Below are 14,952 nucleotides of genomic sequence, written 5' to 3'. Positions count from 1 at the left end.
ATAACTGTAAAACAATTTTTTTTCTGTTTATTATGTTAACTGTGACAAAACATAAATACTACAGAGCGCAGACTCTTAAAAGCAAAATTATTTTTTTTATTTACAGATTAAAAATATATTCCTTAGTAAGAGAAGATAATTTAAAATCACTAAAATGTTATTTGGAATCGAATCAATTAAATATTAATTCTGGTATATGAAAATAACTTAAAAGTAAATAAAACATATATGTTAGCAGCGAAGAATGAAATAAAAATCAGATAAACGTAATCTATATTCAAGTCACGATTAAGTAACTATTTTCTAAAGAGGTGTCTGTAAGTCAGCAATAGACTTTAGACTGTATATATGACAAAAGCTATCTCCGATTCCCTTGATGGAGCGAGGTGAACGGTGTTGTATACAATTTCCTTTTCCCACCGATGGCTCAGAAACAACATTTGGTACTTAACACCACTGATGTACTACTGTCATACCCCAGCTATGCTTGTGCTGCAAATTATGCATTGTATAATATGTCTATTAATGTACCGAGCATGAGGAAAATAAACATTCCTATTTATTAATAAAACTGAGAGTTACATTTTAAAATTTTATTTGAACAATCAGATATAAAAGTAAACATTGTTATCAATATTCCATATTTTTATATATATATTTTCATATATATATATATAGACAAAATTTGATTTTATAACTATAAATTTGAATGGCACATTCTTTAAACTATAAAATATACAAACAAAGTTATTTTAACAACCTGTTTAAATATGGTCTCCAAAAAATATTAATTAAAATAAAATGTTTATGGCAGTGTCATTTATATTTAACATTAAAAAGAGGTGTTTTGATTTCAATAAAAAGTTATTAGTCTTAATAAATATCATTTAGTACATTATGGTCTAAGAGTCATTTGTTATAATTATGACTAAAAATACTTAGTCAGAAGTAATATAATATACAGTTTTGACTTGAGAACTTATTTTATAAAATTATTATTTATATATAAAACAATTGTATTTATCATAGCACCATGATTTCCATGATTATTGTATTAAAAATATCACTTCTTAAAAAGAGCCTGGAAAAATTAGTTGCTGCAACAGTCCATGCAATCTGTACAGCTATCAGCATCTGTGGTATCGTTGCTGGATTCACAACAATTACTGATACAGTCCCCACAATCGTCGAAACTGGATTCCGTGCAGTTACCGATACCACGAAAACACCAAGCTATACAGTGGCAGAGGAAAAATATGTCCGAATCTTCGCAGTCTAGTGCGTCCATACAGCAATCTTCCCGCTGACGTTGTTTTTTCCTCTCTTCTTCTTCTTCATCAGTCATCTGTTCAGGTGATGCTTCAGGTTGAAGATTATCATCACTGTTTGGCAGTGGTTGTGATGTGATAACAGACATTATTAATACTGCTTCATATATTCACTTAGCACCACATTAAGTTCTTAAATTAAACTAGATGAGTTTAGTGTAAATAAAATTGTCCTTATCATTTATAAACTACATAAAAGACAGAAATATAATAAACGAAAGAACAGTATCACTAACTCCTAGGTTTGTTCAAACTTCAAGAAATATTTTTAAAAGTTCAAAATGACTTATTCAATACGTTTAGAAATCAGTTACGTAAATACTGATAAAATTTTTGAAGTCTAACAAATTACTTTTGTAATTATCATAAATCATCATCATCATTAGTAAATTGAATACACAATTAATTTATTTCTAATATCATAGTTGGCGTAAACATAACAAAATCTTTGAGAGTAACTAAACTTAAGAAAAGTTTTTCCGGATATATTTTATTTTTGACAGTTATGATTCTAAACATTGGGGCTCGACCCAAATCGACAAACTTAATTATCTGCATTCTTCCATCAATTTTTATTTAGTTTATTAGTATACTTCTTGCTATTCCTTTAAATCTGTGAATACATAAAACTCAAAATATCATTCTGTTGGTTCCCAAAAACTACGTTAAACAAGATCTCTATTAAGAATTGTTTCGATCATTGTAATTTATCATAACATAATGAATATCTAATAAGACCTCAAAGCAGAAGCCATTTATAAGCAGAAGAAAACAGTTTTTTTTAAAATATAAAAAAAATCCTTTAAGTTAATATAGATTTGTTCTTATTTATTCTTCTAATCTATTCCAATTTGAAATCTACTTCTAGCAATCGAAAAATGTGGATCTTCTCACGGAATGTCCTTATTTGACGTATATAAAATTGTGGAATTATAAAAACGAAATACAAATTAACTTCGCCTCTGCTCACACTATTGAATACTTCCTCCCTTCTCGACAGAATTTTTGGATTTAAGCAATTCTTTTTACATTATTTTTATAATTCTTTTTCATATTTATCTCAAGCTTTGTAGATGTGGAATGATTGTGCTAGATAGACAGAATACCTATTTAAATTATAATAGTCCAAAATCAAAGAGCACTACGTACGGTGGATTTCCTATTTTATAGCTGTGGTCAGTTACATGATTTGATTTTTTGATGTGATCAATTTGATGTGATCGTTGAAATCATTATATTTAAGTGAGGTCTGTTAGATTGATTATTTTTTTTATATATATTTGATACATTAAATTTAAATCTGTGAAGAACAAATACGAATTGCATTATTTATGATATATGAAAAATTTGTCGCGAGATAAAGTATTGAATGAGCAAGAATAAATGTAAATGAGTATTGTTTTAACAAGCATTATATCGTAATTATAAACACAGTAAATAAATAAAATGCTTCAAACGAGAAAAATTTGATAACTCTATGACCGTTTATTATTATTATTTATATATATATATATATATATATATATATATATATATATCTAATTTACATAGAGAATTACGGTTAGTCCCTATAAATATCTCAGTTCGTCCTCGCACAACAGCTATAATTCATAAAATTTTCAGTCATTGTTTCAACCGTTCTGAAATATTGATGTTTTTATGTGATTTCAATTAATTTTGTACGTATTGACAACATCGATTCTGAAATCAGAATTTTGTTCTAGACTCATATAATCACTTCGTTGTTACAGCCCATGGATTAGGGATTTATAGCGTCTTTTAAGGCCTATTATCTCAGGAAAACTTTCACAGGCCATAAAGGCTAACGAAAAAGATAACATGGAGCTGCGGGATTTTATGAAAAATTATAATATTCAAACAAATATCGCTGCTTCACGGGATGACGTGACACCTAACAATTTAAAAGGAGGTCGGAAAAAGTTTTGCCCACATTTTTGTAAACGATCACAAGTGACATTATTCATTTGGCTGACCGTTTACTTGACACTGCAATTACTGTGGTTGATATTGATGATCTGTTAAACTCACAAGAACAGACTGATGAAGATCTCATTGATTTAGAGGAACAAGTACAAGAGAATGCAATCGAGTCGTAAAAATAACTTCTTTTATAAGTACCTGAAAAAGATCTTACACTCAAAAAGCTGAAAATTTTTGAAGAAAATGATCGTAATTTTGAGAGAATTTTTAATGTTGATAATAAAATTTTGTGCAGCGTATCAGTGTTAGCAAAAAAAATAATAAGCGAAGCTATCTTGATTGTTTCTTTAAACCAGAAATTGTATCTATCAATTCTCATTGCGTATTTTGTTACATATTAAAGTTTTTTCTTATATATAAAAATCTCGTGTCACAATGTTCGTTCCCGTACTCCTCCGAAACGGCTGGACCGATTCTCGTGAAATTTTGTGAGCATATTGTGTAGGTCTGAGAATCGGACAACATCTATTTTTCATACCCCTTAGTGATAAGGGTTGTTCACCCTTAAACTTTTTTTTTTAATTTTTCAACGAAATTTTTGTTTTTATTTTTTATAATGTGGCATCAAAAATACATACAAGCCAAAATTTTTGCCTTTTTATCACCAACCCCTATTTTTTTATATATATGTAAACACAATACGAGTGTAGGTATGTTTGTTTCGGCTAATATCTAAAATGGCTGAACCGCGTTTAACGTAACTTATTGGCAGGTAGCTGATGTAATAAAAAGTAACTTAGGGAGGCAGGGCGCATACGGGGCTTTAAAGTTTTGTCATAGTTTCTTATTATTTTTCTTACGCAGACGGAGTCGCGGGTAACAGCTAGTCACTACATATTATTGAAATTAATTACACACAAATACCCAAGTAACTAGCATTGTCATATGTATTCATATAATTATGTTGAGAACCTACTTTTGATAATAACGTATGTATATCCTTTGTTATAAGTGCATTTTTTTTACTTTGAATCCAAGTGGATGCTAACCTTTGAGTTTTACGTGTGAACTAAAGTAATTTAATAATTAATTAAATAAACTTTACATGTACATACGAAAGACTAAGTCTCGACTTCCATCTTTAAGAATACGCTTCGATTTATGTTGCGTATTTCGAGCACCTATTATTCCGTAAGTACGAGAACTGTCCGTATTTCTAATTTATGTATAAATAAAGTATTGAAATCAAAACCACGTTTAATGGCTAATTTATGGCTTATTCAGGTTAGGTAACTTGAAAACAAGGCGGAAAACTTATTTTTAACGTATAATTGAAGCTCGAATATTAATTACTAAGATTTAATCTTTGTTGTAGGTCAATCAAAGACAATTATTCTAATAAGCCAGTAACTTAGCTTGTCTTTTTTTTAAACTTAATGTACACCAAACTGGTTTTAACATGACATTGACATATCATAATTTGTTTATTAATTAACCTCTTCTAAAGAGTATAAAAATTATTTTGCTTGTAAAGTTTTATAATACAAATTATTTTATATAAAACATATATATCAAGAATTGTGGCGTAAATAACATATTGCTTTTTTCTAAGAGAACAATATTCTAGCTGATCTTCTAATGTTAATACCGATTATTAATTTTCTCTTTAGTTTATCGGTCCGTTCTATCATTAATGCTTCGAAAAATTATTAACAGTTAACACCATTTCGTTAAAACTCAAAACTAAATATTACTTGGTAACAAATGAGATTTTTTGTTCCTATAACGTTTTTTAAATAATAAAAAACAATGTATTATCTTCTTCTTCTAAGGTTTTGTTGAAAAAATATTATTTAATATTTTATTTGTATGAATATTTATAAAACAAAATTGTATGTTGAAGGTGTAAGCCTCAGGTCAATTAAATTCAAGCCTACAACTAAGGATAACATTGAAACGTTATTTTTATAAACAGGATTTGACTTGAATACTTAATTACGAAATTAGTCAAGCGTGCGCCTTCATAGAGTGTAGACGTATATCTGAGCGCAACAATCTTTTGCACGAACTCAATCGTATTTGAAAATATTTATTCGATCTAATATTTAAACAATGATTATATATTTAGGACTTCTGTTTGGCTGTCTTGGTGTTTATTGGACATACGTGAAACTTTCGTCATATAACAATAAACTGATACCTAAAATACCAAAAAATTTTAATTTAAATAATTTCAGAGTGTGCTTTAAAGGTACGTGATGAATGTTATGACATTATGTTTATGAAGCGTTACTGTTTTGTTATTTTATAATTTGAATTTAATAAATACTGAAAAATGGATAAAGAATTATAGTTATTACTAAAATCGTCTTTGAAAGTTGTGACGTTTTTTATTCTAGAATTGTCTAAATGGCTTATATATGCCGGAGAATATAGTAATGATGTCGGTGGTGTATCAAAGTTCAACTATGGACCCGTTGTAGTATACGGTAAGCTATGGTTTTATCACATTCATAATTAATAATGATAGATAAGTTTCGTTTCGCGTTTGTACTTTGTTATTACTTACTGACAGTTGTGGTCAGTGTTGCCAGGTCCGAGGTTAAAGCCAGAACAGAAAATAGAATAAAATAAAATAAGGTTTTATTATTTAAATAGGGATATAAAAAACAAACTTTTCTTAAATTAAAGTGTCAAAACAATACTGAAACAACTCGCAGTATAACTAATTACAAGCAAATGTTTCTTTTAACTTGACATATATTTTAATGTTGTTAGCACAATCCAAATTCGTAATATTATAACATGTTTATATATATTATATATGCTTAAATAAACTTTTATTAATTTCGACATACCAACCTTCAATCCTCAAACCTCAAAGATACTTGAACAAGGCCGTCCCAAATCAAAAAAAAGGAAGGCAAAATAATACATAATTACATAGTGTTGTCGGTAATAGTATTTATTACGAGTTTCATTAAATGTATATAAAGGGTTTATTGTTTCCATTACATGAAGCGTATTTTTATTCTTTTTTTAATATATTCTTTTTTTGAATTTTGTTATTTCATATCTTAATACTGAATATTAAATAGTTCCTTGAATTACGATAGTACTTACTTTATTTTGAAGTGGAAGTGTTGTTAAATTATATTTTTTAAAAACAAAAGATATGGAAAATCTAAGAAAATTGATATAAGATTCATCACGAAAAGTTAATGTTAAATATAAAAAAAAAATTGTTTCAAGTAAAGAGATTAGAGTCAAAAACCCACATTTTCATTCGCTTATTTCATAATTTATAATAGTGGTTCTTCTAGTTAATTTGAGGTTACCAGCTATGAAACTTTGCATTAAATAATATTATGACGAGATTTAATGCATATTACACACATGCTCGTTGTCAAACCTAATATCCCAAAGGCAAATAAAATTAATTAAAAAAACTTCAAAAATACGATAAGAATATAAATAATTACCTAGCTCGTATCTCTTGTATGGAAGGACGTTTAATTGATATTGCAGCAGCCGTTATGATAAATGCATGTGATAGAGTAAAATAATAATGATAACAAAATAGATAACATATAAAATAAAATAATGCGACCATGGAGTTTTTAATATAAAACTTTTTAATGATTACTTGTACATATTAAAAGGTTACGTAAGGATAAGCAAAATAAACAAATAGAAATATATGAAGGGTGAAAAAATCAAGACTCTTAATAACTTAAATAGGACTAAAAAAAATATACATCTTAAAATCAAAATGTGTGGAGATTTTGTCATATACTTTTTTTCCTCAAAACATAAAAGATTTTTTATAAATATGCAATACTAATTATATTAATTATAACTTAAAGCAGTCTTTCATTAATTAATTGCTGTAATTTTGTCCAGTAAATAATAAACGAGATGGTATTAATAAATAACTTTTTCTACTAAATTCGATAGTAACGCGGTACTTATTTTTATATATTTCAATAGGAATTTTAAAATTTTACAGCAGATACTTAATTCTATCAAACTAAGCGAGTCTTAAGATATAACTTAACCAAAAGTTTTTACTCGGACTAAATCGTATTCATTGATTTATTCTACCCTATGCGTAGAATGAGTTGTCATCGTCACACAACACGGAGCGTCAACAGTTACTCATTTAAAAATTGACAAATTTTGTAGCATTAACGTAAGTCACTCTGTGACAACGCAAACTACGACTTTCCATATAGATTATAGAATTGTTTCAGCTAAAACTTCAGAATATAAAATAATTTGTATTGAATTTATTGTCTAAACGAATAAAGTTTTATAATGAGATCTAAGACTTTCGCGAGTTTTATTCATTTAAATCAAACAGATATTCTTCGGTTATACTACGCGTGCTTTGTTTTTTGTTAAAACTACACACGCGTGATGGCACATTCGTCTGCCCGTGACCACGGCTTCTGAAAAGTAACCGAACCGTCGGGAGTGTGTAGTTTAAACCAAAAATAAAGCACGCGTAGTATATCCGAAAAATATTAGTTTCATTTAGACAAAGTTTCAATTGCAATGAAAAGTTCCAGAAACCATAGTGAAGCAATTTCTTATTAGACATTATCAATGAAATTAATTTTATGACAAATATTTGTAAAATTAAAATGTGTCTATTCATTTCTTCGTGGCTCCTCCATTTTATACGAGACTGGCTGAATATGCTGTGCACGTCTTCGCACGGGTCAAGGACATATCCAAAACAACTATGAACTAACAAACCGTATTTATTTCATCGAACTGAACTCGGAATCTTTTTTGCTTAACCATCATAAGATTTCAATGTATCAAAAGTATTTGAACTATTTATGTGTTATTTAACATGATTGATTGATTTTTAAATTTATTTTTGGTTTACTTTGATATTTACAGTTGTATCAAACCCCGAAGACGCCTCAACTGTATTGACTAGATGTACGTCCAAGTCGTTTGTGTACGACCTCATAAAACCGTACGTCGGTAGTCAACTGATCGCATCCGACTGTAAGTTGTTAAATATTTTGTAAGTGAAACGTCTAATGCGACTTCCAACGAGGTTGCGTTAAACGTCCAACGCTCCTGGGGAGGGGGATAGAAAGAGACGGAGCGAGAGTAAATGGCTGACTATGGTCAATTGTGACTTGTACGTAATGTTAATAGGTTTGTCTTAAAAATACACAAAAAAATCCTTAAAAATCAATTTCCACCTATTCCTATTTATTTAGTTCCTGTTCCTATTTATGTAGTATTTATTTTTATTATATATTTATTCGTTGAAATCGGTTTAAAAATAATTCAATGGGTACATTTGTTTCTTGATAGCTTAAACTTTTTAAAATTTTCCATTTTTAAATAACAAGATATTGTAGTATATCTAATATGAGGATTCTTATTATCCAAGTTTAACCTGAAACTCAATAACGTCAGTTATAATATTATTATACGTAAACCTTCACGTATATAAGTTGAGCAATTTTATAAATGAAAACTAAAAAAAAGTTACAATATTTACAATTTAGTTTGAAGGAAAATTTCTCATTTTAGGGATATATAAGATTAGCAAGCGTCTGTTCAGCCAACGAAGACACTGTTTTTTTTTTGTTCCTTTAAATCTTTATCGTTCGGAAATTTTGTGGGTAAAAATCTAGGTCGGTAGATTTGTTTAAATTGACAAATCAAACTATTACCTACTAGTCAAAATAAATGCGAAGTCTTAAACTGTATGTTCTATTAGCTAAGATAATGATATCTAAGACGCGAGTATTAATTTATAATACCACAAATAGTACGAATGTACTATTCGCTTTTTACTATTTTAAACTTCATACTCCCGACGTTTGGTTTCTGCGAAGAAAAAAAATATGTAACGCGTAGTACATTCGAGAACACTAGTTTTATTTATTAGCTAAGATTTACTATAAGGTCTATATACAGATCCAGTCTGGAAACGCAACCGACGTCTTCTGGACCTGGCTTTCAAGCAGAACATCTTGAATGGATACGTAGCTATGTTCAATAAACGAGCTGACGCTCTCGTGATAGATATGTCCAAGGAAATAAACAAAGAGGTCGATTTTACGCATCTGTTTAGTAGATATCTGTTGGGAACCGCTTGCTGTAAGTAGTTTTTACACGGAATCTGTGTTCATAGATATAATACTTATATAAGCCTAGTTTTATTTCATACAACAGATATGCTACTTAATTGACTTCGGAACTATCAAATTACTGCTCTCTAAAACAAGACTGATGATATAAAATTAATAGCTTTTCCCGTATTTTTTTGTCTAATTTACATTAGATTTTTATTATTAACCCATTGAAGTCCTAACACGGAAATTTCACCAGTCTTTTGGTCCACTAACCGTGCTCAGGTTATTTTTTTTTTATTTCTTTTACACTCTCATATTTCTTCTCACAGATACAACACTGGGCGTGAACGTGAACGACCAAGAGGTATCTATAGACAGCTATCTTAAGTCCGTAGATAAATTAATAAAAATCATGTTAAACAGATTTGTACAGCCCTGGCTTCTTTTAGATTTTGTGTTTAAATTTAGTGAATTGAAAAAAGAACAGGATGTAGCCCTGGAAATTGTGCAGAACTTCTCTGAAGAGGTAAGTCAGGAGATTATTCTAGTTTATTACGTTCCTGTACTCAGTCAAATGACGTGGAGTCTTGTCTTCTCACATCAGATCTTAAATCTTGGGCATAAGTCTCGAAGTTATCGTTGGGAAATTTCTCATTGGGTGAATCGAAATCAAAGTTATTACATAAAACCAGAAACATTCCATTAAATATAAACATGCTAATTTCAACGCAGGTTATACGAAAGAAAAAAATGCAATTCGCACTAAACAGTGACAACCCTGGAGATGTAGACGAAGGTTGTATTATAATATTTTTAATCTATATTTTTTTTTAATTAAATTTATTTATCCGTCGTTATAAATGAATAAAATCTTTTAGACAACGCGGAGAGTCTTCTGGATATTCTAATTAAGAATAGAAATGAAGATGAAATTTCTGATAGGAATATGAGGGAGATAGTTGATAACGTGATATTGGCCGCTTACGATTCCAACGTGTATATGATGCTTTATATATTGGTCTGTATTGGAAGCTATCCTGAAGTGCAAAAAAAAGTCTACGACGAGTGAGTAGAATTCTCCAAAATGACTACAGTAATGTAACTTCTCGTTTAGCGCCTGGATGTTTTGTTGATTAGATAATATGGGATACCTAACATTAGCCAATAAAAATGTTTTGTTTCCTGACTCCTTTCACGACTACACCTATATAGTGGAAAGATTAAACAGTAAACATAATGGTTTCTGAGTTTTTCACTACCAATTGACAATTGACTCTATTTTTAACTCCTGAACGAAAAAATAAAGAAGAAGTCTCGACTGTTTTGTCTTTTTCTTTCTTAATTTTTTGTCTCGCTCCTTTTGCTGAAAATCCACAAAAAATAATTATTACCGAAGATAATATAAAAAATCTAGTTTTATTTTCACAACAATCAATACAGTGACACGTCGCTGGTGAAAAATTGAACTTATGGTACCAAATAGTGAGAAATTTTCAATACGAGTTATGTTTATTTATGGTTTTAATTGAATATTAATGTTAATTTTTTCAGAGTAATCAGTGTAACAGGACAAACAGACAGGGATATTACCCACGAGGACTTGCCTAAGTTGGTTTATCTAGAGGCTGTGGTTAAAGAAGCGATCCGCCTCTATCCAGCCGGGCCTATTGTGGGGCGAGTCACGACATTTGATACCCAATTAAGTGAGTGTCACTTCGATTATTTGGAAATTACTTAAAAATTTAACTTGATAGCATAATTTTAATACCATCATACAAATTGGACCATTTACAACAAAAAATATGTTTTTTTTTATATTTGTCTGAGGAAGGATGAACAGATTTTGCTCATAATAAAAAAATTGCAATCAAAGAATATTTCCACTGGTTTATGGTAATGTTTTGGCTACATGATTGACGTCTAAGGCTGTACAACAATAAATATGACGAAATGTGTTCTTGGGAAACAAACCACTTTGCAGCAACCGAAACGTCGGGAGCATGTAGTTATTTAAAAACATTAAAATGACGCGTAGTGACCCGAAAGTATCAGTTTCATTTAGTCTTTTAGATTTATATAAAATACATACGAGGTATTTGGAGTGTCCTGTAATCAATTTCGTAGAGGATTATGTACTGCCGGCCGGCTGTCAGGTCATAGTTCACCTTGGCGCCATAAACCGTAACAAGGAGCACTGGGGACAAGACGCGGACGACTTCCGACCAGAGCGCTGGTTCGACTCCCTGCCGAAACATCCGGCTGCATACTCCAGCTTTTCTCCTGGAAGAAGAAGCTGTATTGGTGAGAGCACCTATTTATTATGTACATGTCTATCATACACAAGTACTAATATTTAAATTCAATAAATCCCTAACAGTGTTCTAAATTTGAATGATTCTATATAAAATAACAACACAGCTATTAAAACTTTTTATACATAACCTTTTTTTTACATTTCTTATTGGGACAAAAATAAATTAGTAAGAAAAATAAAGATAATAATAATATTTTTCTGTTACAGGCAAATCCTATTCAATAATGTTGTTAAAAACTATGGCACTTAAGATAATCAAGAAGTTTTACATAAGCAGTGATGATAAAAAATTGGATTTTGAATTCGGACTGTTTTTGAAACCTATCGCTGGACACCACATTAAATTAGAACTGAGATGAATTAAATATAATATGAAAATAAACAATTATAATTTTTTTATTTATACATATTTTTAATTTTCCCTTTTTTTTCGACTATGACCTATCTCCACCGATTATTTTTTTTGTTACTAGATTACTAAATATGGTATCAAAGTTATTGCTATCTCATGACCATCATAAAAGCATTGACAATTCGTAAAGACGAAAGCGCATACAAATATTTATTATCTTTAAATGGTGACAATGGTTTTCATGACTAGTTGTAGGAATATAGTTATAGTCAATTTAATTTTCCAAAAAAAAAAAAATTTTATGGCCTTGCCAGCTTATGTGACACCGCGACCTTGTGCCTTTTTCAACATGACGTCTGGGAAACAAGAGTCAAACTTGAATTTAAATTTAAAAAAAATATTTTGCTTTTTCACATACAACTACATACATAAATAGTCTTCAAGGAAATAGTGAAGAGGTTTTTTATTGGACAGTCAACTTAGCATCTAAGATTCAATCTTTATTAATCAGGGGCCATCCATGAAGTACGTAAGTTCACATGTTAATGAGGGTATCACCGAAGTGTAACATCGCGTGACAAGAGACATGCCACCCCAACTTTTAGAGCGGCGTTGTAATGCAAGTGAGACACAAAAGTTCACGAGGATTTTGAATGGAAAGGATTTAAATAGGTTTAAGGAAGAACGAGCGAATATAAATTGAAATATTTTTTAAAAAAATGTGTGACACATCAGGAGTGGGGGGAGATTACATCAGGGTTAGAAAAATATGACAACCTAAGACAAGGACGGGGGGGAGGGATTCAAAAGTCCTCAAGTTCGTGAGCCGTACTTTATGGATGTCCTCTAACCCTAAAAAACGCTACCCCGCAATATTTAGATCAATGGACTACATACCTAATTTAAGTATCGCACGTACGCTCCTTAATATTGCATTATTTATCAGGTAAAACCTAAGAAAAATATACGAAAAACATTCTACAACGAAAAACCTACATAATCACGACAAGATAAAGGTAAAACGCAAAAAATTTATCGTTGTGACTTCAATAATTGAATATGAAATTTGAATACAATACATTATCAAAGATACCGATTCGATTCCAATGTTAATAGGTTTCACACATAGATTTTTTATTCCTTGGTATAAATATTATCTACCCTCTCCTATTTCAGCAAAAATATTAAAATCGAAAAATTTTTGGTGAAACATCGACAGCAGTTCAGCTGTTCAGCTATTAGTTATTGAATTTAGAAATCTGTGGAGTGAGAAATGAAAACGCTAAAGAAAAAGTTACAGCTAACAAAGAAACAAAGATGGCTTAGTCTTCCAAGAACAACCCAGTGGAAGAGATAGATTCATTTATTGTGCTGTCTCGATAACCACGCGATACAAAAGTAGTAAAATTGTTCGTCACTAAATTGTTAGCAAATTGACTGATGTTTCCTGTTAACTTTGGTTTTTCTATATTTTACAAAACAGATGTCATATTTCGTCGTTGTTGAGACATAAGTTGTTATCTATATAAAAAAAATTAAATGCTTATTGTCAGTGACTTAATTGTTGAAATTGTTTCTTGAGGTATACTTTTCAGTTTGTAACAAGGAAATGATTCAATACATTTATAGTTACTTGAATATGAAGTGATTATGCTTACGTGGCCATCTTCTTAGGGGTCTATCTGCGATAATTCCTGTCGCCGCTTTTACAATCCACCACAGAACATAAAATAACAGTTGTAATGGACCTTCATTCTAATGAGAGCATGGCACCATGACTTACCGTTTGATATACGTAGTGATCAGACACAGATAGTTTAGGATATAGCTCCGTCTTATTGGCCTTCAGAATATTGTAACATACGCCGTACCTGAAGTTTCCCGAAGATCACGTAACTTAACAATTCGATGGAATACACAGCGTCGCAATTTCTTCCTAGCATTTAAAGCAAACTTCTTACGTCTAAAATGAAATACCAATTTAGGTTGAGAGCGATAGAATATGTGGTGTTAGATTATGTAACAACAGTTGCCACATTAGGTGACAGATATCATAACTATTATCCAGCTACAGAAGCAGGAACGAGCAGACTTTGAATTTGACTTGTGATTCTCGTAAGGGGGAAGAGTAAAGTCGTTTCATCACCGGGGAGAAAGCAGTAACTCCTGTGGCTAATTCACATTTCTCCAATTATAATAAACTCTACAGAGTGGGTACACCCACACACGGATTTTTAAATGATTGTGCGCACAAACCAGAATCTAACACGACGTGGTAACATGAAAAAATGCTTTTGTAATTTATGCTATCATTTTCGAAAAAAAATCATTTATTACAATATAAGTTTACTGTATTGTTTCGTTGCTTTTCCCAAAAATATATGTACGTAACAGGAAAATCTCAATCCTTATGAATCCTATGTTTTTGATGTTGAGTCATATGTAGTGAATCTTCGCCAATTCGATTCATTCTCAGAATTTATTTTAATCACTACTGAGAATAATTGTCGAAAGGCTGCAGATTTTCAATATTTCATAAAATAGGATCTTTTAATAAAATTCCAATTAATATCCATCTTATTGGTCTTACAAAAACGATTAAATAATAAATAAATTGAAAATCAATCCACTATTCCTTAAAAAATATTTTTATATGTAACTACTAACTATACATACGTACGTGACATAAATATGACAGAGCGGTGTGCGTCAACAAAGAGATAAAGAAAATTATATATAATTTTAATTGGTTATAATTTTAATTTTACTTTAATAAGTTTTACAAATAGTCTTTTCTTTATTTTAATATTTTTCGTTTTTTATTCAGTTTATGTAACACGAATGCTTGGTGCAACACTACAATATTGACATTTGTGTAGTCTTATATTATATACCTATTTCAAGCTG

General features: G+C 30.2%; 1 protein-coding gene across 1 annotated transcript; it reads left to right on the top strand.

The window, feature by feature from the left end:
• The first annotated feature begins 5,289 nt into the window (after positions 1 to 5,289).
• LOC116774626 (cytochrome P450 4C1-like) lies at positions 5,290 to 12,090 on the top strand. Its single transcript, XM_032667315.2, has 10 exons — positions 5,290 to 5,520; positions 5,669 to 5,758; positions 8,181 to 8,291; positions 9,222 to 9,404; positions 9,709 to 9,905; positions 10,112 to 10,175; positions 10,258 to 10,444; positions 10,931 to 11,082; positions 11,504 to 11,680; positions 11,901 to 12,090. Exons 1-10 carry the CDS (start codon positions 5,382 to 5,384, stop codon positions 12,050 to 12,052), a joined length of 1,452 nt encoding a protein of 483 aa, XP_032523206.2. The 5' UTR covers positions 5,290 to 5,381; the 3' UTR covers positions 12,053 to 12,090.
• Positions 12,091 to 14,952: the final 2,862 nt, after the last annotated feature.

This window comes from Danaus plexippus, chromosome 23 (genome assembly GCF_018135715.1).
Source record: "Danaus plexippus chromosome 23, MEX_DaPlex, whole genome shotgun sequence".
In the NCBI taxonomy this organism is placed as follows: Eukaryota; Metazoa; Arthropoda; class Insecta; order Lepidoptera; family Nymphalidae; genus Danaus; species Danaus plexippus.
The sequence above is the reverse complement of the archived record's forward strand: the minus strand, read 5'-3'. Positions and strand labels throughout refer to the sequence as shown.